This window comes from Gobio gobio (genome assembly GCF_949357685.1).
Source record: "Gobio gobio genome assembly, chromosome: 24".
Taxonomy (NCBI): Eukaryota; Metazoa; Chordata; class Actinopteri; order Cypriniformes; family Gobionidae; genus Gobio; species Gobio gobio.
The window spans coordinates 7503573-7531092 of NC_137120.1; the positions used below are offsets into that span (position 1 = coordinate 7503573).

General features: G+C 40.5%; 1 protein-coding gene across 6 annotated transcripts; it reads left to right on the forward strand.

Moving 5' to 3' along the window:
* Positions 1 to 26286, forward strand: LOC307120268 (uncharacterized protein). 6 transcript variants are annotated; one of them, XM_079807207.1, is made up of 5 exons: positions 1 to 199; positions 815 to 1147; positions 7121 to 7393; positions 7538 to 7605; positions 24000 to 26286. In XM_079807207.1, exons 1-5 carry the CDS (start codon positions 148 to 150, stop codon positions 24036 to 24038), a joined length of 765 nt encoding a protein of 254 aa, XP_079663333.1. In that variant the 5' UTR covers positions 1 to 147; the 3' UTR covers positions 24039 to 26286. The 6 variants fall into 6 exon arrangements, with proteins under 6 accessions (XP_079663333.1, XP_079663335.1, XP_079663337.1 ...); XM_079807209.1 differs by having other exon boundaries at positions 7202 to 7393; positions 24000 to 26150; XM_079807211.1 differs by having other exon boundaries at positions 7226 to 7393; positions 24000 to 26150.
* The last annotated feature ends 1234 nt before the right edge of the window (positions 26287 to 27520 follow it).

A 27520-nucleotide genomic window follows, 5' to 3' on the forward strand; every position in this document is an offset into this window, starting at 1 on the left:
CCAACACATTACACGCATGCTCACTCAGCCGAGACACAAACACAGAAGTAGATGTAGATTTTTTCTACACGACTTTACTAGAGTCCCCATCGAGCTCAGATAATCTTTTTCAACATCTATTTCAATCCTCAGAGCTGCTGGAAGAAAATGTTTAAAGAAAAAACATTTGTTTTCTGGCTGTGCTTTTGCTGTCTGGTTGGTAAGTTGCAAAACTTTTTTTTTTTTTTTACTTTTTGGTTCTGGTAGAAGTTTGTACAGATCAAGATGTAGATGTACAGATGTAGTCTGGATTTGTTTGTGATTTTAGTATAAGATACAGATTTAGTGCAGTAGTCTAATCAACATTATTCATTTCTTTATCAATGTCTTTATCTAATCGTCCTGTTCAGCTATAAAACAAGAAAGCTGTACTTTCAGTCAGTTTTTCCCATTTTAAGGTACAAGGTGTTTATAATTATTTTATTGATGGTGGAACTGAAGTTCTTTAGAGCTCCACACAAATAACATTTTACTGCAAATGTTATTTGAGTGGAGCTCTAAAGAACTTCAGTTCCACCGTCAATAAAAAAATGGAGATTGACACTGTTTATTAACTTTAATAACTCAAACATTTAAAATGTAAAATATATGAAGATGTGTTCATTCAGATACCTGTATTTTGCACCTGGCCATTTATTTTCCCACACTGCTGATCTTTTGTGGTTTCTATCTTTCTATAGTTTGTTTTCATTTCAAAACTACTTCAAACTTCAGTTATAGATTTATTAAACATAACTTTAATATGTGTGAGTGAGAGACTGTGTCTGTTCTTCAGGTGTGTTTGGTGATGAACTGAAGTCAGTGTCAGTGATGGAGGGAGAATCTGTCACACTACAGATTAATGTTACTGAACTACAGGCAGATGATGAGATAATGTGGACATTTGGTGCTAACAGGAATCTTTTAGCTAAAACCAATGGAGATTTCAGTAAGATCTCTATACATGATGATGTTCTTAATGGAACATTCAGAGACAGACTGAATCTGGACAATAAGACTGGATCTCTGACCATCACAAACACCAGAAGCACAGACTCTGGACTCTATGAAGTGACCATCAGCACCAGCAGATCAGAGACTGAACACAGATTCACTGTTACTGTCACTGGTGAGTAGACAATTACAGATCACTCTATTATATAGGCTACTACAGATTCTGCATATTATTCACATAATTCTTCTTAGAACTGCCAAAAAAAAAAAGTTATGAGTTATGGATTTTTTCTCAACGTCTTTGACACATTTCTCTATGACACTGTAATTCCATGTCAGACGAGGCAGGCCTCTTACTTCTGGTAGATAATTCCTCTGAAATTTCATGCTACTTTTTTCATGCTAGCTGTGTGTGTGATATCATGATTTATTACACAGCTAAAACTTGATTCTGATTGGTAAATCACACCATCCAGAGGTATGTTATTCCCCTATAACAACCTGTGAAAAGGATAACACAGGCTCATCCGGGTAACAAAAGTAAGAATAATTTCATAATCGTAATAAGCCAAATCGGTTTAAGTGTGACTTCATGTTAATTGCGATCAATCATGCAGCCCTAATACAAATAATATAAGAAACAAAAATGTTACTTTGAATGGGGCGATATGGCAAAAAATTTCATCTCTATTTTTTTTCTGAACGATTGACCGATTCACAATTTCGATATTTGTTAAATATCTTTGCAGAAAATATGCATGAAATATAAAGGCAAATATTGTACAAACAATATTGCATGATATATTGTTTTAGCAATGATTGCGATGTGCAATGAGTATAGGGATTGTAGTTGATCTGTGATCTGTATGGACAGCTGCTCCCCGGTCACGTGAACGCCTCTTTTTTTCTCTTTTCTTCTTTTGAGCTTAAATGGTCACGTGTGCGCAAAATAAAGTCAAAATCTTGTCGAATATCCTTGTAAACACAGTCGGTTACGTGTTGTAAACAATTGAGAAAGAAAAGAAAGCATGTCATGTAATTTATATTAGGTCCATGCATTTGTCTTAAAGGGACAGCAGCCTAATTTATTCACAGCTGAGAAATTACTTTAACACAAATTGTATTAATTAATTATATTTAATTTATATAATGAAGACTGTTATTTTACATTTGATTATTGAATTTCTGTATCTAAATACTGTTATATTTACCATAAAGCATTGCTTATTTCAATTTTAACTTTCTTCTATTGTATTTTTTATCTATGCTTGTAATTAGTTTATTATTTTCTATGCAGATTCACTCCCCTATAAAATCAGCCCAATTATTCTAGAATGATTAATTATTTTCAAATAGAGCTATTGAAATCTGGTGAAATTGTTTTTATATAAAATCGCAATATACATTGCAGAAAAACTAAATATCGCAATGTACGTTTTTTTTTTCCAATTTCGTGCAGCCCTAGTACAAATGCATTTGTAACATATCCTATACACTCAGAAATAATATAAATGCTGAATATTTCTTTGCCAAAAAGTAATAGCAATAAATAACACCAGTAATAGGCTATTACTAACAGCAAATGCTCCATTCAGCCTATCATGCAAACATGAAATATCAAACATACAGTAGTAATTCTTTACAGGCTTTAGCATTCCATTGATCTATTTTTAGGGCCTGAGCACCGATGGTGTGAGGACCCTATTGGAATTCCGTTTATTATTATTATTCTCCCAAATTAATCGCTTTTTTGAGGGCATAAACACGCTTGAAAACTCAGAAAACTTTACACACGTGTCAGAAGTCTGTTATGGGATTCAGAATTGGGTGTGGCAAAATGGCTCGCCACCAAAATTTCAACAAAGTGCCCCTCCCGCTACGTTTTACATACAGCTATGAAATTCGGTAGACACATGTAACAGCCCAATACCTACAAAAAAGACCCCTGGTACGAAATCTGAACACCAACAGGAAGTGAGATATTTTGAAAAGATATTTTGCAAAATTGTTGCAAATTTAGCCATTTCCAGTTTTCTATTGTTTACATGTTTAGTTGTGTACTCGTGTCTCGCGTCATTTGCAGCGTCTCACTCATAATGAAACGGCATTCTAAAAAAGCAGCGCTCAAGTTAGAAGAAAGTTCAACTTGTGAATTTTTCGCAGCTTTCATTGGCCAAGGACCGCCCAAGAGGACGTTTGACTGACATGTAACGCAGTTTTGACTGACATGTAACGCAACCAATCACAGTTTGTTTTGTTCCTCGTCATGTTTATGGGAGTGAAAATGTAAAGTCGATGTCCCTGCAATAACAGATCGGCGTGTATCTATAAATTAATCATTCAAGAATGTTGTGCAAGTTTACTGCAACAATGGACCCGCAAACTTGCCAGTGTATAGTGTAGATGTGTTCCTAAAAAATATATGCAGATTTTTAGGAACACATCTACAAAAATATGCCATGCCTGCATTTCAAGTTGATAAAATAATTTCAAATCCATATCGATTTATTTGTGCGCGCACCCTCCTAGGAGAATCACAACCGCGCGATCTGCCTGCACTGCACTCGTCGAGATGGATCATGAGGAGTTGAAGAAAAGATCGTATATTGGATAGTCGCAAATGTGGAACTTCATCACAGAGGAAGCACGCAGATAATGTGGTAACAAACCAAGCACAAGCAGTTCTATCGAACGGAGACAGAACTGAATGTGCCTCGTAGAGATGATAAGGACACAACCATGTTCTTCATGATGTAGCCTTTTGACAGCTTCAGCTGAAGTTGTCCTTGGGTTAATTGTCGTGTAATAACTTCTGATGCTGGCAATAATCATTTTTGTAAGTGTGTCTATAATGTGAATTGCTAAACTGATTTTATTTTGGGTGCGGGTCGGGTGTCGGTTCTATTTTAAGCGGGTTGGGTCGGGTGCGGATTTTAATTAGTGCTGCTGTCGGGTATGAGCGGGTGCGGATTTATAAAATCGGACCCGTGCAGGACTCTGAAGTAGATCGAGTCCATCAACAACTCAAAGCTTCATGGTCTTATAGCTTGTCCTGGGGCGACATTTCATTCAATGAGCTGTTTTGATTTATATGCTGTTTATTGTTGACGATCGCATTATTTTTCATATGCATCTGCTTATATGAGATCGCTTATTTGTGCTTCTTTTTCGCCTCTGTTTTGATCAGGAGATTCTGTACTCATTCAGGAGATGTGTAATAGCACCCCCTACCGTATAACAGTGAAAACACGGAAAGCCAGAACATCTCAAGTTAACAAAAAAATAAAAATAATAATAAATCACTCACTGCTCCTGACTGAATAACTTTGATAAGAGTTAATCTATATTTATACACTGAAGATTATGAATTGATATTTGACATTTGATTACTATTTCTGTACCTGAAAATCTAGTTTAGACTCACATGAAAAACCTGAAAATAACTTTTTCATTTGTATGTTCTATTGTATTTATTTGAGCTGTTGCTCGTAATTGTATTATATTTATTATTTTATTACTGACCATCTTTAATAATATTTAAAATTTAAATAGTTAGGCTAGTAGTTTTTGGAGTCAACTTTATTTATTATGGATTAAAAAAACAAAACAACTAGGCCTATTTTCTTTCATTTACACTTTTTTGTTGAGGGGCCAGTAAAATTTTGACTTGCCCTGACAAAATTTTTAACCACTTGCCCGACCTGGCCAGTAGAAAAAATCCTTAGCGTTGAGCCCTGCTATTCGCATTTCTGGAAATCCATTTCAGTCTGACCACTCTGATCGGATTTTGTGTGGTTTACGATTTAAGTGTAAACGTCGCTGCAGAAACAAGTTTGTGTTGTTGCAAAGTGCCGGTCTAGCAGAAAATGACAATATAACAGAGACATGTTTTGAAACCGGCGGAGACGACAGCACAGAATAAAGCCACTCATTTCAGCCTCCTACAGTTCTGCCATTGCCTCAAAAGACGCAGTAGTCCAGTGCGGCTGATACACATTGTCATGTTGTAAATAATATCTCTATTGCAAACTCATGATGCGGTTGTTGTTGCTGTTTTGCCATATAAACCAATGCAGAAATTCCGGAAAACGAAACGGCTGCATGATCGGATCAGAACGGTTGAGATATACAAATGTAGACATCAATAATTTTAGATCGGATTCCAATCGGATACACAAATAATCGGATTTAGACTGACAGTGTGACAGAAAGACAAAGACAAAATCACTTCCTGCTCTTCACTGGCTTTAATAAGAATCAATGTATAATTTACGCAGTAAAAGGGATATTAAAATTCACTTGAAAATTAAAAATCTGTCATTTACTCCAAACCTGTATGAGGTTCTTTGATAAGTTTCATTCTTCTTTATTTTGAAGAATGTTTGTAACAAAGCAGATAGAGCAACCATTGACTACCATTGTATTTTTTCCCCACTATGGTAGTCAATGGTTACTCTATCTGCTTGGTGTTTTTAATAACAAAGATAAAATTAAAGCTGCAAACAATGATGAAAGGGCCCTCGCACCCGTGCCACCCAGTGGCTTTAGGAAAACAAAGCACAGTATGCAATATGCATTTAAGATAATAAAAACATCAGTCATTTGTATTTGTCACACTTCCGGCTACCAAGTGGTGACTATAACTAAATATTGGCATGTAGATGTCTTCAGGCCAGGGCACTTCTCAAACTCTTTAATGTGAAGTTTGAGGCAGATCGGACATTGTATGTTACAACAACTTCCTGTTGAAAGATCTTCTCAATTTTACATCACCAAGGCCTTTAGATTAGACTGTGCAAATATGATGTTGATCTGATTAAATCTCTAGGAGGAGTTTGTTAAAGTACGTCTAGAAAAGGCAGAATTTTGCAGCTTTTTGCAGAAAAAATTCTAAATATCTCACTTCCTGTTGGGTTTTCAGATTTTGCTCCCAGGGACATTTTTGTAGGTATTGGGCTGTTACATGTGTGTAATTTCATACTTGTACGTGAAACGTAGCACGAGTAGAGCTTAATTGAAATTTTGTAGGTGGCGCTATCAAGCAATTTTGCCACGCCTAATTCTGAAACCCATATCAGACGTAAATTCTCACCACTTCTGACGCGTGTACAAAGTTTCATGAGTTTGAGCATATTTAGACCCTCAAAAATGTAATTCATTTCGGAGAAGAAGAATAATAGGCCTAGCAAATACAATAGGGTCATCATCACACCATCGGTGCTCAGGCCCTAATAATGATATAAAGATTTTCATCTTCATCCACCCCTACTCTGGCCTAAATGGTCTTTTTTCTTTTATATTTTGTTACCTTGTAAGGCTACATAATTAAATTAAGAATCATGCTAAAATCATGATATATTTTTCCCATATCACCCACCCCTAATTTATTCATATGGTGCATTTTTTATATCCAACTCATGAAGCCCATCTAAATGAATGTCATGCAAGCATGGTGAGAGTTTTTGCATGGAGACAGCATCTCCTCCATTGACTTCCATTCAAACCAACAAATAATTTAATCATTTGACAAAGAACAAGAAAAAGAGGAGTTAAAATGCCACACAACCACAAAACATAGCATTTACTATCTAGTCCATCACGTATTGATAACTACGGCAAATCAGCTCTTCTCCTGTAGTAGACGGTTACAGTAGCAGAAGGTTACAGAACGTCACAAAGTAGCAATAAAAGCAGCACATGTTAAACGCCAGAACGCCGATCGTTTGACATTGAACATACACTCACTGTACTATAAAAACATACTTTGAGGTGTCCACTGATGCCCAGAGGTATGAACAGGGCAGCCTCTATTTAGACTATCTAGACTGCCATCTATAACTGTTTTATTGCCTGACTGTTTTATTCTGTTGTGCCATATATTGCTGTCTTTGTCAGGTTGCTTCACATTCATATTTTTCCTTGAAGACTTAACGAATCAGTGCCAAAAAACCCTGATAATCAAAAGAAAGGGTAGAAAATGTATTATGAAATTAATAATGAAAATAATACAATTATGAGTTTATCATCACAATAAACTCTCACTGACTTACATAATACACTTTTGTATTGCTGATATTGTATAGTGTTTGATACAGCTCTACTGCTTTCTCCTACCCATTCACTCACACAAATCAATGTCCCTCTTCAGCTGCTACAACAACAGATCCACCCTCTACATCACACTCTACTTCACATCATACTTCAGGTTCTTCTTCACGTCCTCCTTCAGGTTCTTCTTCACGTCCTCCTTCAGGTTCTTCTACACGTCCTCCTTCAGATTCTTCAGATTCTTCAGATTCTTCAGACTTCCACTATCTGACAGTGTGGATCTCTGTTGCTGCTGCTGTTGGATTTCTGTTGCTTGTGGCTTCAGTCGGGATCTTCTGCATGTGCAGAAAACAAAAAAAAACAGAGCAACAGGGCAAGTGTTACCTACTGCAGACACAGCTGTAAAAATATATTAAGTATTGTAATGAATAAGCATATTTTATAATACACCTCAAATAATGAAAATGGATGTCATCAACATTTGTTGATTTATTGCATCTATTATTGTTGTTAACAGCGGAGACCCGTGAAGAAGATATCACTTATGCTAATCCGACATTCTACAAAAGAAACACACCGAAATCGGTAAGATCGTTGTCATCTGTGTCATTTGTGTTCACATTTATATATGTTTAGTGTATCCCACTATAAGTGTGACTGGGTATGCTTCCCAATGTTTTAAACTACTAATTTGTATTATTTGTAGTTACTAAAAAACATGCAACACTAAAAGAACACAATGATTAAAGCATTAATCGTCTGGTCAGAAAAAAAATCTGGGATTTAAAGCTGTAGTTTGTTTCATTCACTATAAATGGCTGCCTCGGCAGTTTAAGCAAAAATGATGAAGCAGTGAAGCAGCTCATGTCTTTAACAGTTAAATGGGAAGTACACCCAAAAAAAAAATTGTGTGAAACTTATGTTTAGTTCCCAATCTTCACCCAATCTGCTGACACCATCACAGCTTTCACCAAGCAGCTGAAAAGCTTTCACAATCACACGGGTCTCAGATATACTAATGACAAAGTTTTTTGTTTTTTGCTTAGGGGTAAAAATAATATTGGAATGTGTTTTCAGTGATATCCACCTTATTTTTCAACGCTGAAGTAGTAAGCTATTTTCTGTGAATGTGCGAGACTTACGATTCATTAGCTGTTATAGGTATAATTAGAAGAATAACAAAGTGTAGTAAACGGTTAAACTATTTACACTACAAACCAGTGTGTTTATAATTATGGCTATACATTAAAATAATATAATAAATAACAGAAATATCAAGCAGCATAATGAGCTGTTTTGTACAGCTAAAAATAACTGTATTCCAATTTATATTAGGTGGCCTTAAAGGGTTAGTTCACCCAAAAATGAAAATTCTGTCATTAATTACTCACCCTCATGTCGTTCGACACCTGTCAGACCTCTGTTCATATTCGGAACACAAATGAAGATATTTTAGTTGAAATCTGATGGCTCTGAAAGGCCTCCATTGGCACAATGGCACTTTACACTCTCAAGACCCTTAAAAGGTACTAAAGACGTTGTTACAAAGTCCATCTCACTACAGTGATTCTAAAATAACTTTATGAATCGGCGAGAATCGTTTTTGTGCGCAAAAAAACCCTAAATAACGACTTACATAGTGATGACGATTTCAAAACAAGGCATCATGAAGCTTCGAAGCGTTATGAATCAGCGAGTCGAATCAGCGGTTTGAATCGCCAAATTTCAGCAGTTTGGCGGTTTGACGCGCAATCCGAATCATGATTCGGCTCACTGATTCATAACGCTTCGAAGCTTCATGATATTTTTCATGATAGCTTCATTAATTTCTGTTCCGAAGATGAACGGAGGTCTTACGGGTGTCGAACGACATGAGGGTGAGTAATTAATGACAGAATTTTCATTTTTGGGTGAACTAACCCTTTAACTACTGGGTACTTACATCAAAAAATAAGTACAATGTATTAAGTTTAAAGGTGTGGGACAGGTGTGGTGGGATGGGTAAGTTTAAGGGTAAAGTTAGGGACAGGTGTGGTGGGATGGGTAAGTTTAAGGGTAAAGTTAGGGACAGGTGTGGTGGGATGGGTAAGTTTAAGGGTAATGTTAGGGACAGGTGTGGTGGGATGTGTGGTGGGATGGGTAAGTTTAAGGGTAAAGTTAGGGACAGGTGTGATGGTATGGGTAAGTTTAAGGGTAAAGTTAGGGACAGGTGTGGTGGGATGGGTAAGTTTAAGGGTAAAGTTAGGGACAGGTGTGGTGGGATGTGTGGTGGGATGGGTAAGTTTAAGGGTAAAGTTAGGGACAGGTGTGGTGGGATGGGTAAGTTTAAGGGTAATGTTAGGGACAGGTGTGGTGGTATGTGTGGTGGGATTGGTAAGTTTAAGGGTAAAGTTAGGGACAGGTGTGGTGGGATGGGTAAGTTTAAGGGTAAAGTTAGGGACAGGTGTGGTGGGATGTGTGGTGGGATGGGTAAGTTTAAGGGTAAAGTTAGGGACAGGTGTGGTGGGATGGGTAAGTTTAAGGGTAAAGTTAGGGACAGGTGTGGTGGGATGTGTGATGGTATGGGTAAGTTTAAGGGTAAAGTTAGGGACAGGTGTGGTGGGATGGGTAAGTTTAAGGGTAAAGTTAGGGACAGGTGTGGTGGTATGGGTAAGTTTAAGGGTAAAGTTAGGGACAGGTGTGGTTGGATGTGTGGTGGGATGGGTAAGTTTAAGGGTAAAGTTAGGGACAGGTGTGGTGGGATGTGTGGTGGGATGGGTAAGTTTAAGGGTAAAGTTAGGGACAGGTGTGGTGGGATGGGTAAGTTTAAGGGTAAAGTTAGGGACAGGTGTGGTGGGATGTGTGGTGGGATGGGTAAGTTTAAGGGTAAAGTTAGGGACAGGTGTGGTGGGATGTGTGATGGTATGGGTAAGTTTAAGGGTAAAGTTAGGGACAGGTGTGGTGGGATGGGTAAGTTTAAGGGTAAAGTTAGGGACAGGTGTGGTGGTATGGGTAAGTTTAAGGGTAGAGTTAGGGACAGGTGTGGTGGGATGGGTAAGTTTAAGGGTAAAGTTAGGGACAGGTGTGGTGGGATGGGTAAGTTTAAGGGTAAAGTTAGGGACAGGTGTGGTGGGATGTGTGGTGGGATGGGTAAGTTTAAGGGTAAAGTTAGGGACAGGTGTGGTGGGATGGGTAAGTTTAAGGGTAGAGTTAGGGACAGGTGTGGTGGTATGGGTAAGTTTAACGGTAGAGTTAGGGACAGGTGTGGTGGTATGGGTAAGTTTAAGGGTAGAGTTAGGGACAGGTGTGGTGTGGTGGGATGGGTAAGTTTAAGGGTAGAGTTAGGGACAGGTATGGTGGGATGGGTAAGTTTAAGGGTAAAGTTAGGGACAGGTGTGGTTGGATGTGTGGTGGGATGGGTAAGTTTAAGGGTAAAGTTAGGGACAGGTGTGGTGGGATGTGTGGTGGGATGGGTAAGTTTAAGGGTAAAGTTAGGGACAGGTGTGGTGGGATGGGTAAGTTTAAGGGTAAAGTTAGGGACAGGTGTGGTGGGATGTGTGGTGGGATGGGTAAGTTTAAGGGTAAAGTTAGGGACAGGTGTGGTGGGATGTGTGATGGTATGGGTAAGTTTAAGGGTAAAGTTAGGGACAGGTGTGGTGGGATGGGTAAGTTTAAGGGTAAAGTTAGGGACAGGTGTGGTGGTATGGGTAAGTTTAAGGGTAGAGTTAGGGACAGGTGTGGTGGGATGGGTAAGTTTAAGGGTAAAGTTAGGGACAGGTGTGGTGGGATGGGTAAGTTTAAGGGTAAAGTTAGGGACAGGTGTGGTGGGATGTGTGGTGGGATGGGTAAGTTTAAGGGTAAAGTTAGGGACAGGTGTGGTGGGATGGGTAAGTTTAAGGGTAGAGTTAGGGACAGGTGTGGTGGTATGGGTAAGTTTAACGGTAGAGTTAGGGACAGGTGTGGTGGTATGGGTAAGTTTAAGGGTAGAGTTAGGGACAGGTGTGGTGTGGTGGGATGGGTAAGTTTAAGGGTAGAGTTAGGGACAGGTCTGGTGGTATGGGTAAGTTTAAGGGTAGAGTTAGGGACAGGTGTGGTGGTATGGGTAAGTTTAAGGGTAAAGTTAGGGACAGGTGTGATGGTATGGGTAAGTTTAAGGGTAAAGTTAGGGACAGGTGTGATGGTATGGGTAAGTTTAAGGGTAAAGTTAGGGACAGGTGTGGTGGTATGGGTAAGTTTAACCCTTAATCGCCCCTCAAGTAGGGTTTACGTTTGAGTCCCTTGGGGTCAGATAGACCCCAAACTTTTACAGAGCGATTGCATAAGGAAATATAATTTTTTTACATGGAAAACTATATATCATTTTTTTTATTTACTTCTCAACTATACATTTATGCTGTGTTTTTGTGGGTATTTGGTAGTTTTTTACCTATTTACTGCACAAATACTTAACTATGTCATAAATTGGCTCATTAAAAATTATTTTTTTATGAAAAAATCACTTGAATGATGATCTTAAATAAATATAAATAGTTTTTGGACATTGCTCTATGTGTTAGGGATAGAATACCGCCATCTGTAGGTTTGTGGAAAAACTTTAGGAATTATAGTTAAAGAGAAAGAGAGTGCAATGACCACATTATCCAATAGAGGTCCATAGGGAAGTTATGCAAAAGTTAAGCTGCTTTTCATCTTTCTTTTATTTGCCCTTTTCCCTCTCTTTCTCATGATTGTTCCATGTTGCATTTGTGCTCTAGTATTTGTCCTTCATTTATGTATGGAATTTTTTCAGATTTATGCCAGTTTTGTTGATTTTATTTGCCAGTTTCTATAAAAATGCTCTCTGTTGCAGTCATACACGTGTGTGTTTGTGTGTGTGTGTGTGTGTGTGTGTGTGTGTGTGTGTGCGTGTGTGTGTGTGTGTGGGCATGTTTTCGTGAAATATCAGGACACAAATGTGTATAATGACATGGGTATGACACAGGTATTACAAAAAGAGGGTGAAATATGAGGACGTTCCCCATGTCCTCACTTTTCAAAATGCTTATAAATCACACAGAACAAGTTTTTTTTCACAGAAAGTGAACTGCACAGTCTCCTGTGAGGGTTAGGTTTAGGGGCAGGGGCAGTGTAAGGGGATAGAAAATACGGTTTGTACGGTATAAAAACCATTACGCCTATGGAATGTCCTCACATTTCACAAAAACAAACATGTGTGTGTTTGTGTGTGTGTGCGTGCGTGTGTGTATGAGACAGAAAGTTCGTTCTACTTTGTGTTTATGCTCTAGGACCAGACCTTGATATAAATGTGGAAATTTTCAGATTTATACTGGATTTAGTAAAACATTTTTGACAAAAAAAGTGAAAAAAAAAAAAAAAAAAATGTAATTAATTTGTTATTAATTTGTTACATTTATATAGCGCTTTTCTAGGCACTCAAAGCGCTTTACATATAGAAGGGCAATCTCCTCAACCACCACCAATGTGCAGCATCCACCTGGATGATGCGACGGCAGCCATATTGCGCCAGAACGCCCACCACACACCAGCTGATTGGTGGAGAGGAGACAGAGTGATGAAGCCAATCTGTATATATATAGGGATGATTAGGAGGCCATGATGGACAGGGGCCAATGGGCCCATTTGGCCAGGATGCCGGGGTTACACCCCTACTCTTTATCGAAGGACATCCTGGGATTTTTAATGACCACAGAGAGTCAGGACCTCGGTTTAACGTCTCATCCGAAGGACGGTGCTTGTTACAGTATAGTGTCCCAATCACTATACTGGGGTGTTAGGACCCACACAGACCACAGGGTGAGCACCCCCTGCTGGCCTCACTAACACCTCTACCAGCAGCTACCTGGTTTTCCCAGTTGGTCTCCCATCCAGGTACTAACCAGGCTCAGCCCTGCTTAGCTTCAGTGGGAAACCAGTCTTGGGCTGCAGGGTGATATGGCTGCTGGTACACTTTCCCATTCATTTTCAATGTGGGGTCAATCTCACTTTCCCATTCATTTTCAATGTGGGGTCAATCTGACCCCGAGGGACTTAAAGGGTTAGTTCACCCAAAAATGAAAATTCTGTCATTAATTACTCACCCTCATGTCGTTGGACACCCGTAAGACCTCCGTTCATATTCGGAACACAAATGGAGATATTTTAGTTGAAAGCTGATGCTGAGAAAGGCTTCACACAGGCCTCCATTGGCATTCAGTACATTGACACTTCCAAGATCCATGAAAGGCACTTAAAACGTCGTTACAAAGTCTATCTCACCACAGTGGCTCTACAATAATCTTACGATGCGACGACAATAGTTTTTGTGCGCAGAAAAAAAATCAAAATAACACCTTTATCCAACTTGTTCTCGACTTCCGTGTATGCCTCCACGACGCATGCGCGAGAATATGACGCAGATCCGGCGTTCGGACAGATGACCCAGAAGCGATTTGTTTACGAGCAGAGGAAGACGCGCGTGTCTAAGCTGTTGGATTCTACATTGATCGTGCTTTAGGTCCCGGCGTAGTGCTCAAAATGGGGTTAAAGTGTGTATTTCATGGATTCCCGAACACCAGCGCTACGTCATATTCTCGCGCATGCGTCGTGGAGGCACACACGGAAGTCGAGAACAAGTTGGATAAAGGTGTTATTTTGATTTTTTTTTGCGCACAAAAACTATTGTCGTCGCATTGTAAGATTATTGTAGAGCCACTGTGGTGAGATAGACTTTGTAACGACGTTTTAAGTGCCTTTCATGGATCTTGGAAGTGTCAATGTACTGAATGCCAATGGAGGCCTGTGTGAAGCCTTTCTCAGCCATCAGCTTTCAACTAAAATATCTTCATTTGTGTTCCGAATATGAACGGAGGTCTTACGGGTGACCAACGACATGAGGGTGAGTAATTAATGACAGAATTTTCATTTTTGGGTGAACTAACCCTTTAAACGGTAATTTTTTTTTTACACACCTTTAGAACAACCAAATCAAGCCCAGATTTTTTGTGCATTTTTAGATAGATTATTTAGGAAGAGTCACAGAGTCTCATGGCCCTGAGATGAAGGGAACACTTTTAAAAAATGGAGGAAAAGTCCAGTGGGGTCAGCTGGACCCCAAGGGACGATTAAGGGTTAAGGGTAAAGTTAGGGACAGGTGTGGTGGGATGGGTAAGTTTAAGGGTAAAGTTAGGGACAGGTGTGGTTGGATGTGTGGTGGGATGGGTAAGTTTAAGGGTAGAGTTAGGGACAGGTGTGGTGGTATGGGTAAGTTTAACGGTAGAGTTAGGGACAGGTGTGGTGGTATGGGTAAGTTTAAAGGGTTAGTTCACCCAAAAATGAAAATTCTGTCATTAATTACTCACCCTCATGTCGTTGGACACCCGTAAGACCTCCGTTCATATTCGGAACACAAATGAAGATATTTTAGTTGAAAGCTGATGGCTGAGAAAGGCTTCACACAGGCCTCCATTGGCATTCAGTACATTGACACTTCCAAGATCCATGAAAGGCTCTTAAAACGTCGTTACAAAGTCTATCTCACCACAGTGGCTCTACAATAATCATACAATGCGACGACAATAGTTTTTGTGCGCAAAAAAAAATCAAAATAACACCTTTATCCAACTTGTTCTCGACTTCCGTGTATGCCTCCACGACGCATGCGCGAGAATATGACGCAGATCCGGCGTTCGGACATATGACCCAGAAGCGATTTGTTTACGAGCAGAGGAAGACGCGCGTGTCTAAGCTGTTGGATTCTACATTGATCGTGCTTTAGGTCTCGGCGTAGTTCTCAAAATGGGGTTAGAGTGTGTATTTCATCGATTCCCTAACACCGGCGTTACGTCATATTCTCGCGCATGCGTCGTGGAGGCGCACACGGAAGTCGAGAACAAGTTGGATAAAGGTGTTATTTTGATTTTTTTTTGCGCACAAAAACTATTGTCGTCGCATTGTAAGATTATTGTAGAGCCACTGTGGTGAGATAGACTTTGTAACAACGTTTTAAGTGCCTTTCATGGATCTTGGAAGTGTCAATGTACTGAATGCCAATGGAGGCCTGTGTGAAGCCTTTCTCAGCCATCAGCTTTCAACTAAAATATCTTCATTTGTGTTCCGAATATGAACGGAGGTCTTACGGGTGTCCAACGACATGAGGGTGAGTAATTAATGACAGAATTTTCATTTTTGGGTGAACTAACCCTTTAAACGGTAATTTTTTTTTTACACACCTTTAGAACAACCAAATCAAGCCCAGATTTTTTGTGCATTTTTAGATAGATTATTTAGGAAGAGTCACAGAGTCTCATGGCCCTGAGATGAAGGGAACACTTTTAAAAAATGGAGGAAAAGTCCAGTGGGGTCAGCTGGACCCCAAGGGACGATTAAGGGTTAAGGGTAAAGTTAGGGACAGGTGTGGTGGGATGGGTAAGTTTAAGGGTAAAGTTAGGGACAGGTGTGGTTGGATGTGTGGTGGGATGGGTAAGTTTAAGGGTAGAGTTAGGGACAGGTGTGGTGGTATGGGTAAGTTTAACGGTAGAGTTAGGGACAGGTGTGGTGGTATGGGTAAGTTTAAAGGGTTAGTTCACCCAAAAATGAAAATTCTGTCATTAATTACTCACCCTCATGTCGTTGGACACCCGTAAGACCTCCGTTCATATTCGGAACACAAATGAAGATATTTTAGTTGAAAGCTGATGGCTGAGAAAGGCTTCACACAGGCCTCCATTGGCATTCAGTACATTGACACTTCCAAGATCCATGAAAGGCACTTAAAACGTCGTTACAAAGTCTATCTCACCACAGTGGCTCTACAATAATCATACAATGCGACGACAATAGTTTTTGTGCGCAAAAAAAAATCAAAATAACACCTTTATCCAACTTGTTCTCGACTTCCGTGTATGCCTCCACGACGCATGCGCGAGAATATGACGCAGATCCGGCGTTCGGACATATGACCCAGAAGCGATTTGTTTACGAGCAGAGGAAGACGCGCGTGTCTAAGCTGTTGGATTCTACATTGATCGTGCTTTAGGTCTCGGCGTAGTTCTCAAAATGGGGCTTAAGTGTGTATTTCATCGAATCCCGAACACCGGCGCTACGTCATATTCTCGCGCATGCGTCGTGGAGGCGCACACGGAAGACAAGAACAAGTTGGATAAAGGTGTTATTTTGATTTTTTTTTGCGCACAAAAACTATTGTCGTCGCATTGTATGATTATTGTAGAGCCACTGTGGTGAGATAGACTTTGTAACGACGTTTTAAGTGCCTTTCATGGATCTTGGAAGTGTCAATGTACTGAATGCCAATGGAGGCCTGTGTGAAGCCTTTCTCAGCCATCAGCTTTCAACTAAAATATCTTCATTTGTGTTCCGAATATGAACGGAGGTCTTACGGGTGTCCAACGACATGAGGGTGAGTAATTAATGACAGAATTTTCATTTTTGGGTGAACTAACCCTTTAAGGGTAGAGTTAGGGACAGGTGTGGTGGGATGGGTAAGTTTAAGGGTAGAGTTAGGGACAGGTGTGGTGGTATGGGTAAGTTTAAGGGTAAAGTTAGGGACAGGTGTGATGGTATGGGTAAGTTTAAGGGTAAAGTTAGGGACAGGTGTGGTGGTATGGGTAAGTTTAACGGTAGAGTTAGGTACAGGTGTGGTGGTATGGGTAAGTTTAACGGTAGAGTTAGGGACAGGTGTGGTGGTATGGGTAAGTTTAAGGGTAAAGTTAGGGACAGGTGTGATGGTATGGGTAAGTTTAAGGGTAAAGTTAGGGACAGGTGTGGTGGGATGGGTCAGTTTAAGGGTAGAGTTAGGGACATGTGTGGTGGTATGGGTAAGTTTAATGGTAGAGTTAGGGGCAGGTGTGGTGGGATGGGTAAGTTTAAGGGTAAAGTCAGGGACAGGTCTGGTGGGATGGGTAAGTTTAAGGGTAATGTTAGGGACAGGTGTGGTGGGATGGGTAAGTTTAAGAGTAGAGTTAGGGACAGGTGTGGTGGGATGGGTAAGTTTAAGGGTAAAGTTAGGGACAGGTGTGGTGGGATGGGTAAGTTAAAGGGTAAAGTTAGGGACAGGTGTGATGGTATGGGTAAGTTTAAGGGTAGGGTTAGGGACAGGTGTGGTGGGTAAGTTTAAGGGTAGGGTTAGGGACAGGTGTGGTGGGTAAGTTTAAGGGTAGGGTTAGGGACAGGTGTGGTGGGATGGGTAAGTTTAAGGGTAAAGTTAGGGACAGGTGTTGTGGTATGGGTAAGTTTAAGGGTAGAGTTAGGGACAGGTGTGGTGGGATGGGTAAGTTTAAGGGTAAAGTTAGGGACAGGTGTGGTGGGATGGGTAAGTTAAAGGGTAAAGTTAGGGACAGGTGTGATGGTATGGGTAAGTTTAAGGGTAGGGTTAGGGACAGGTGTGGTGGGTAAGTTTAAGGGTAGGGTTAGGGACAGGTGTGGTGGGATGGGTAAGTTTAAGGGTAAAGTTAGGGACAGGTGTGGTGGTATGGGTAATTTTAAGGGTAGAGTTAGGGGCAGGTGTGGTGGGATGGGTAAGTTTAAGGGTAAAGTCAGGGACAGGTCTGGTGGGATGGGTAAATTTAAGGGTAATGTTAGGGACAGGTGTGGTGGGATGGGTAAGTTTAAGAGTAGAGTTAGGGACAGGTGTGGTGGGACGGGTAAGTTTAAGGGTAAAGTTAGGGACAGGTGTGGTGGGATGGGTAAGTTAAAGGGTAAAGTTAGGGACAGGTGTGATGGTATGGGTAAGTTTAAGGGTAAAGTCAGGGACAGGTCTGGTGGGATGGGTAAGTTTAAGGGTAATGTTAGGGACAGGTGTGGTGGGATGGGTAAGTTTAAGAGTAGAGTTAGGGACAGGTGTGGTGGGATGGGTAAGTTTAAGGGTAAAGTTAGGGACAGGTGTGGTGGGATGGGTAAGTTAAAGGGTAAAGTTAGGGACAGGTGTGATGGTATGGGTAAGTTTAAGGGTAGGGTTAGGGACAGGTGTGGTGGGTAAGTTTAAGGGTAGGGTTAGGGACAGGTGTGGTGGGATGGGTAAGTTTAAGGGTAGAGTTAGGGACAGGTGTGGTGGGATGGGTAAGTTTAAGGGTAAAGTTAGGGACAGGTGTGGTTAGGGGTGGGCGATATCTCGATATTTAAAATATATCGAGATATTTTTTAAACACGATATGGATTTTGACATATCGTATATATCGATATATTGTTTATATTTAATTCTGATTCCGCCACTTTGCTTGTTTGCTCTCTGTGCTGTGCTCGCCCCCGCTCGCTCGCCCCCTGCCACCTTGCTTTTGTTCCCCCTCCCCTCGCGTGTTGTCATGGCGGCGTCCGCAACCAGCTCGAGGCTACAGAACTCGTCTTAAAAACAACTGGCTCCATTATATGGAGATACTTCGGTTTTAAGGCGTTGGACAAACAGCAGACAGATGTCTACTGCCATGAATGCTGACAGTTGGTTCTCAAACACTTGATCCAAGATACAGTTTACCTAGGCAGCATTACTTTGCGAGACAAGAACTCCCGCGACTGTATACTACGGAGAGAGAGCGGCTTGCTTGCTGGAGAAGGTTACTTACTATGCCCTTGATTTGAGTTGTTTTATTTTTGAATGAAAAATCCTTAATTTCCAAGCGTTTTAAAGCCTTGTGCTTAGGGCACCATGTGCTTTCCTGAGCGCGCGCACTAAAAGCCTGTCAAACAAGTGATTACTGGACTAAATCTTACTGCGCTAATACTGTCAAATACACACAAGGTTAACATAAACACAGTCGGTTATGTCTAAAGTGAAAGTAAAATCGGCGTGTGTCTGTATATTAGATGCGTGAAAGTCTTAAATTGACAGCAGGGCAGCCAGTGAACACGCTGCCGCTTGTCCTTAAAGGGACAGTTCACTCTAAAATGATGTCATTATTTACTCACTCTAATGTTGTTCCAAACCTGTATTCATTTCTTCTGTTGAACACAGACAGCTGATGGTAGCGATTGACATTTATATAATTATTTCCTACAATGGGGACCAGCAACTGTTTGGTTTCCAATATTCTTCAAAATATATGTTATGTCCAACAGAAGAAAGAACTTTATTCAGGTTTAAAACAACTTGAGCGCGAGTAATCAATGACAGAATTTTCATTTTTGAGTGAACTATTCCTTTAGTGGTTAATAAAATAACAAAAGACAAAGACAAAATCACTCACTGCTCTTGACTGAAAAACTAATACAGTAGCTTTAATAAGAATCAATGTATATTTTATAGGGAAGTCTATGTAGTGTTTTATTTTTTACATTTATTAATTCAATTTCATACTTAAATGCTGCTGTACAGCTCTGAGCTGCCAGTGTAAATCTTTATAAATATATATTTATTTTATATTATACAGTACACTAGGAATGTGTACAAGGTTTTTTAAAAGTAAAGTTTTAAGTTTAAGTAAGGTTTTTCAAGTCTTTTAAGTAAAATAAAGAAAGAGTATTGCAATAAAAAAACAGTATTGTTTCCTCCTTAAGCTCTTGCTGTTTGGCTAAGAATAGAATAGCAAAAATCTGATGTGACTAGCCATCAGAACCGAAAATCGTGGTAAAAAAAAACAGAGGTATGTATTGAACTGTGGACTGTTGCATCCCTACTTTGTTCCTACATGAACTGCAAAAAAAACTTGGTGGTATTTGGCATATTTGTTTTTGCAGTAGTTTTTGGGGGGTTATTTTTCCTGTAAAGATAGATATATATATCGTATATCGAGATATAGCAAAACATATCGAGATATATTTTTTGCTCCATATCGCCCAGCCCTAGGTGTGGTGGTATGGGTAAGTTTAAGGGTAGAGTTAGGGACATGTGTGGTGGTATGGGTAAGTTTAAGGGTAGAGTTAGGGACATGTGTGGTGGTATGGGTAAGTTTAAGGGTAGAGTTAGGGACATGTGTGGTGGTATGGGTAAGTTTAAGGGTAGAGTTAGGGACAAGTGTGGTGGGATGGGTTAGTTTAAGGGTAAAGTTAGGGACAGGTGTGGTGGTATGGGTAAGTTTAAGGGTAAAGTTAGGGACAGGTGTGGTGGTGTGGGTAAGTTTAAGGGTAAAGTCAGGGACAGGTGTGGTGGGATGGGTAAGTTTAAGGGTAAGGTTAGGGACACGTGTGGTGGGATGGGTAAGTTTAAGGGTAAAGTTAGGGACAGGTGTGGTGGTGTGGGTAAGTTTAAGGGTAAAGTCAGGGACAGGTGTGGTGGGATGGGTATGTTTAAGAGTAGAGTTAGGGACACGTGTGGTGGGATGGGTAAGTTTAAGGGTAAAGTTAGGGACAGGTGTGGTGGGATGGGTAAGTTTAAGGGTAAAGTTAGGGACAGGTGTGGTGGGATGGGTAAGTTTAAGGGTAAAGTTAGGGACAGGTGTGGTGGGATGGGTAAGTTTAAGAGTAGAGTTAGGGACAGGTGTGGTGGGATGGGTAAGTTTAAGGGTAAAGTTAGGGACAGGTGTGGTGGTATGGGTAAGTTTAAGGGTAAAGTTCGGGACAGGTGTGATGGTATGGGTAAGTTTAAGGGTAGGGTTAGGGACAGGTCTGGTGGTATGGGTAAGTTTAAGGGTAGGGTTAGGGACAGGTCTGGTGGGATGGGTAAGTTTTAGGGTAGAGTTAGGGACAGGTGTGGTGGGATGGGTAAGTTTAAGGGTAGGGTTAGGGACAGGTCTGGTGGTATGGGTAAGTTTAAGGGTAAAGTTAGGGACAGGTGTGGTGGGATGGGTAAGTTTAAGGGTAAAGTTAGGGACAGGTGTGATGGTATGGGTAAGTTTAAGGGTAGGGTTAGGGACAGGTGTGGTGGGTAAGTTTAAGGGTAGGGTTAGGGACAGGTGTGGTGGGATGGGTAAGTTTAAGGGTAAAGTTAGGGACAGGTGTGATGGTATGGGTAAGTTTAAGGGTAGGGTTAGGGACAGGTGTGGTGGGTAAGTTTAAGGGTAGGGTTAGGGACAGGTGTGGTGGGATGGGTAAGTTTAAGGGTAAAGTTAGGGACAGGTGTGATGGTATGGGTAAGTTTAAGGGTAGGGTTAGGGACAGGTGTGGTGGGTAAGTTTAAGGGTAGGGTTAGGGACAGGTGCGGTGGGATGGGTAAGTTTAAGGGTAAAGTTAGGGACAGGTGTGGTGGGATGGGTAAGTTTAAGGGTAAAGTTAGGGACAGGTGTGGTGGGATGGGTAAGTTTAAGGGTAAAGTTAGGGACAGGTGTGGTGGGATGGGTAAGTTTAAGGGTAAAGTTAGGGACAAGTGTGGTGGGATGGGTTAGTTTAAGGGTAAAGTCAGGGACAGGTGTGGTGGGATGGGTAAGTTTAAGGGTAAAGTCAGGGACAGGTGCGGTGGGATGGGTAAGTTTAAGGGTAAAGTTAGGGACAGGTGTGGTGGGATGGGTAAGTTTAAGGGTAAAGTTAGGGACAGGTGTGGTGGGATAGGTAAGTTTAAGGGTAGGGTTAAGTGTAAGGGAAGTGTCAACACTGTAAATGGGTTGTAGTCTCTTAATAAATCATGGGTGTGTTTTGGGGGTAACATGCAATAAACCAATCAAAGCAAAAAGGGCACTCATCTAATCAGAGCAAAAAGGGCATGTGCTTGAGCACCACTTGTGGTACATGTGAAGACTAAACCAATTCAACATGGTGGTGTGCAGACTGGTTTTGTATATTATGCTGGGGCCGAATCTGAAATCTCCCCCATACCCTTAAATAGGGCACTATTTGAAGGGACAGCCATTTGTGGTGGTGTCCGAAACCATAGTGGACATCATTAAGTGCACTCATTCTATCCCACAATGCACCGCAATAACGAGTGTACAGCCAATTTACACTCAACAGCTGTCTGACTTCATGCACTCGTTTTCATTTACTCATCAACTGAACTATATTAGTAGACTAACGTAGGGAATAGTGAATGAGAGTTTAGGGGGCAATTTCGGATTCAGCCTGCTTTTTGACACAACCAGAAAAAAAATGATTATTGAGTACCATTGCTCCCTATACATGGATGATGCACAATCTCCACCTTCTAGTAGTCCATCTAGCTCACAAACTACAATCAGGGCGTCCACTCCGACAAGATTACCTGGGACAGGTGTGGTGGGATGGGTAAGTTTAAGGGTAGAGTTAGGGACAGGTGTGGTGGGATGGGTAAGTTTTAGGGTAGAGTAAGGGACAGGTGTGGTGGGATGGGTAAGTTTAAGGGTAAAGTTAGGGACAGGTGTGGTGGGATGGGCAAGTTTAAGGGTAAAGTTAGGGACAAGTGTGGTGGGATGGGTTAGTTTAAGGGTAAAGTCAGGGACAGGTGTGGTGGGATGGGTAAGTTTAAGGGTAAAGTTAGGGACAGGTGTGGTGGGATGGGTAAGTTTAAGGGTAAAGTTAGGGACAAGTGTGGTGGGATGGGTTAGTTTAAGGGTAAAGTCAGGGACAGGTGTGGTGGGATGGGTAAGTTTAAGGGTAAAGTTTGTGACAGGTGCGGTGGGATGGGTAAGTTTAAGGGTAAAGTTAGGGACAGGTGTGGTGGGATGGGTAAGTTTAAGGGTAAAGTTAGGGACAGGTGTGGTGGGATGGGTAAGTTTAAGGGTAAAGTTAGGGACAGGTGTGGTGGGATGGGTAAGTTTAAGGGTAAAGTTAGGGACAAGTGTGGTGGGATGGGTTAGTTTAAGGGTAAAGTCAGGGACAGGTGTGGTGGGATGGGTAAGTTTAAGGGTAAAGTCAGGGACAGGTGCGGTGGGATGGGTAAGTTTAAGGGTAAAGTTAGGGACAGGTGTGGTGGGATGGGTAAGTTTAAGGGTAAAGTTAGGGACAGGTGTGGTGGGATGGGTAAGTTTAAGGGTAAAGTTAGGGACAGGTGTGGTGGGATGGGTAAGTTTAAGGGTAAAGTTAGGGACAAGTGTGGTGGGATGGGTTAGTTTAAGGGTAAAGTCAGGGACAGGTGTGGTGGGATGGGTAAGTTTAAGGGTAAAGTCAGGGACAGGTGCGGTGGGATGGGTAAGTTTAAGGGTAAAGTTAGGGACAGGTGTGGTGGGATGGGTAAGTTTAAGGGTAAAGTTAGGGACAGGTGTGGTGGGATAGGTAAGTTTAAGGGTAGGGTTAAGTGTAAGGGAAGTGTCAACACTGTAAATGGGTTGTAGTCTCTTAATAAATCATGGGTGTGTTTTGGGGGTAACATGCAATAAACCAATCAAAGCAAAAAGGGCACTCATCTAATCAGAGCAAAAAGGGCATGTGCTTGAGCACCACTTGTGGTACATGTGAAGACTAAACCAATTCAACATGGTGGTGTGCAGACTGGTTTTGTATATTATGCTGGGGCCGAATCTGAAATCTCCCCCATACCCTTAAATAGGGCACTATTTGAAGGGACAGCCATTTGTGGTGGTGTCCGAAACCATAGTGGACATCATTAAGTGCACTCATTCTATCCCACAATGCACCGCAATAACGAGTGTACAGCCAATTTACACTCAACAGCTGTCTGACTTCATGCACTCGTTTTCATTTACTCATCAACTGAACTATATTAGTAGACTAACGTAGGGAATAGTGAATGAGAGTTTAGGGGGCAATTTCGGATTCAGCCTGCTTTTTGACACAACCAGAAAAAAAATGATTATTGAGTACCATTGCTCCCTATACATGGATGATGCACAATCTCCACCTTCTAGTAGTCCATCTAGCTCACAAACTACAATCAGGGCGTCCACTCCGACAAGATTACCTGACCCACACGCTGACATGATCGCAACATATGCAAATGAACGATAGAAAACCACTGCACAAATTACCTTTTTTTTTTTTCCGTGCACCCAATGCCGTCCATGCCTGATCCGCCACTGACAAATCCATAACTATAAACAAAGGCACTTACTATTAAAAAACCTCTCCTTCTCTTCTTTTCTGCATTTCACCTCTAGCTCTTTTATTCATATTTTAGTTTACTAAACCCGACATTGCCTGCTATGAATACTGACAAGTTGTTCTTTGTGTGTTTTCTTTCTTTTAAACAGGAGGATGAGGTGATATACGCAAGTGTCGTCAGACGTTAATGAAATTATCTTTTCCTCATTAATGATGTTCTTATCAATAGGGTTTACACGCACACTAGAAAGGCTATTGTAACAAAGCAGTTTAAGATTCAAAAGCGGTGCTCATGCTTAAATGTGGTGTGTTATCAGCCGCTTCCGTGGCCATAGAGACACATAATATGCATTCTTACTATTTTCTAAAGAGTGCATGAGTATGAGAGAGAAGTAAAGTAATAGAGAGGTTTGGTTAAAGCTGATTACTGATATTGGCCATTGTGTATGCAGGTTAAGAGCATGACGCTAACACAGCATTTCAATTTCTTGTGTGCATGTAAACTCTGAGTGTGTAATGTGGATTTTTTTTTTAATTTATTTTATTTTTCTGATTATTGTGATCCTGCATGTTAATGTGTGTTTCAGTTATAGTAAAGGTTAAAAGATCAAACAATCCCATAGAGATAGAGGGAGATCATCATGGGAGATCATGGGAGATTAACTGGATTTTATTCAAGAGTTTCTCATTTTTAACACATCTTTTGATTTGTGAGTCTATAATTTCTGAGCTCTTATAACCCTGTGGATTCTCAACAAGCCCAAAACTCATCCACATTTACCAGATGTTTATTTATTCATTTGAATTTAGCACAAAATCTGGGGGGAGAGTGCAAAGTTAGGCCCCACTTTATATTAGGTGGCCTTAACTACTATGTACTTACATCATAAAATAAGTACAATGTACTTACTGTGTTCAAATTGTATTGCAAAACACCTTTGCTGATATTGAGGTGGGATACGGGTAGAGTTAGGGACAGGAGTGTTGTAATGGGTCAGTTTAAGGGTAGGGTTAGATGTAAGGGAAGGGTCAACTGTGTAATTACAAATGTAACTACAGAAATTAATTACAGATCATATAATTACATGAAGGTATTTTTAAAAATGTAAGTACAATGTAAAAACATGTGTGTACACAATAAGTGCATTGTATCAAATTATTAATTAAAATGTTACTACATAGTAGTTATATTATAAACCTAATATAAAGTGGGTCCCAAAGTTACATAGATGACAAACTTCATAACTGGGACTGATGTGAGAGCTCACATGGGAACGGCTCAGATATTTGTTCACAAGTATTTATTTTGAGCAGGGTATTTTTTCAGTTTTACAGTTTGTATGTTCAGGAAATCCCAGCAGACTTTAAACAGCCATTTTATATGTTTTAGCAGCTCATTCTCAATGCATTCAAATCAAAGTTCACTGATTGACATACAACTAGAATAACAGTACACATTTAATTTCATGATAAATATTAGCAGATGTTTTTGATGTATTTGTAGAGTATTGTATTCAACAGACTCAAACCACAGAAGGCCTCATTTTTAGATCTGGTGTAGTTTCATCTGTTGGGTAGAGAACATGTGCATGAGAATGTGGTTTATCACTGGACGCTTGTGGCTCATGTGCGCTTGTGTTTGCATGTCTTGAGGCGTGAATAGTGTGAGTGTGTGTTCTTGTGAATCTTGAGGGTTGAAGAACTTCCACAATTTAACTTCCTCTTTATGCAAAACATAACGGCTTACAGCTAAATGTAATTTTACAGAATTGAAAATGTTTGACAAAAATAAACTCTCTCTGTGAGATCTTACTGTGTGAATGTGAAACATTAAAATGTATCATATATGATTGTGTATGTGAAATATAAGAATAATATTCAGCGGCATGTGCTTCTCTCTGTATGTCCATGACCTTATACTCTTATACTCTCATGCTGTGACCCTGCAGATAAGAAGTGTTAGTTTCAGATGTTATTTGCAGCTTCAGCAACACTTCATTATTTCTGAGAAGTTTCCACTCTTCTTATCATCACGCCCAAGTCCGTCTATCTTTGTTGCTAAGAACATATCATGTTGGTCTGTCAGAGTCAAAGACAAACAAGTTAATCATTTAAAAAAATAAATGCAATGCCTTATTTATTGCCAGTTGCAATATTTTGTGTTTATGATGCATGAGTAGGCTATGTATGACTATGATGTCTTGTTTTCATACATTTTGGGGAGTGTTTAACTGAAAGTGGTAACATTTTTATTAGCATAATTGTTTTAAACATCGACTTTTCCAGTAACAAACTTTTTTCAACCACTAGCAGTGCAGCATGACAGATGTCAACCACTTGAGTGAGTCATGTGACTGATCGCTCTAGAGTCTAGATTAAACTTCCTTCAGCAGACAGTGAAAAACATCTATTTAACACTCTTTAGAGCCTTTAATTAAAAAATAAAATAAAAAAAACTAAGCCATCAATGGAAATATATGATTTTTGCCTGAAAAGGTTTGGTGTAATTACAGTATCTGTAGGGGCTAACAAGGCTATGCTAACCTGCTAAACTCTGACCCCGTGTTATTATGATACCGTTCTTTCACTGTTACACTGCGCCCTCTAGTGTTCAGAACAAGAATTGACCTCTATAAGAATAGCTCGTCAATGAGAGTTTCAATCTAACTTTAGGAAAATTAATAAAAAACTTGCAAAAATAGTCACAGATACTTTACATATTTGTACTGTTTTTTACATGTTCAGATCTAAACATGGTTTTATCTGCAGTAAAGCGTCGTTCACAAATAAGTTCAGCTTAATAAAACCTTTAGTGAAAAGTTGATCCAAACAATTCATGGCATCAGACCTTAAAGGGATAGTTCAACTAAAAATGACATTTCTGTCCTAATTTATTCAGCCCTAAGTTGTCCCTGTTTGAGTTTCTGTCTTCTGTTGAACAGAAAGGAAGATATGTTGATGGACCCCATAGTGACTTCCATAGTGTTTTTTCTATTTATTGATTCCCGTTTGTGCATTCGTTTCTTCCTGTTCATGAAAGGCTGAATAATTATTTTACAGGAAAATACAACAAAGGATATTGTTTACATGTAGCACGTCAATTCTGTGTGGTATAAGACTCTCTCGCTCTCTTTGAGTGTGTGTGAAACGTTAGGTTACTTACGTAACCCTGGTTCTCTGAGAACAGAGCGAGGTATCTCACATATGGGGAACGCCCCCAGGCGTGATAGACTATGGAAGCACCAATTACACCATGTCTGTCCGAAGGATGGACCAATCACAGCTCATACAAGGAGCCCACCCTCTCCCTATATATATTGCTGTGATCCCCGAAAACGGCATTCTAAACATGCTCTTCCCCCGTGTAATGCGAGTAGGGAAGCTTGGTGAGATACCTCGCTCTGTTCTCAGAGAACCGGGGTTACGTAAGTAACCTAACGTTCTCTTTCAAACATAGCTCGGTATCTCACATATGGGAATGATATAGCCAACTCCCGAAACGCATGCTTTCCGAAGCCGCCGAACAGACCCGGCAAGAACGAAAGATAACCTTTCAATTCTTCAATGAGCCACATTAAGAACTGCATGAGCCATTGAAGGCGCAGTGACATCCAGACGGTAAAATCTGATAAATGTATGAGGGGAAGCCCAGCTTGCCGCTGCACAAATA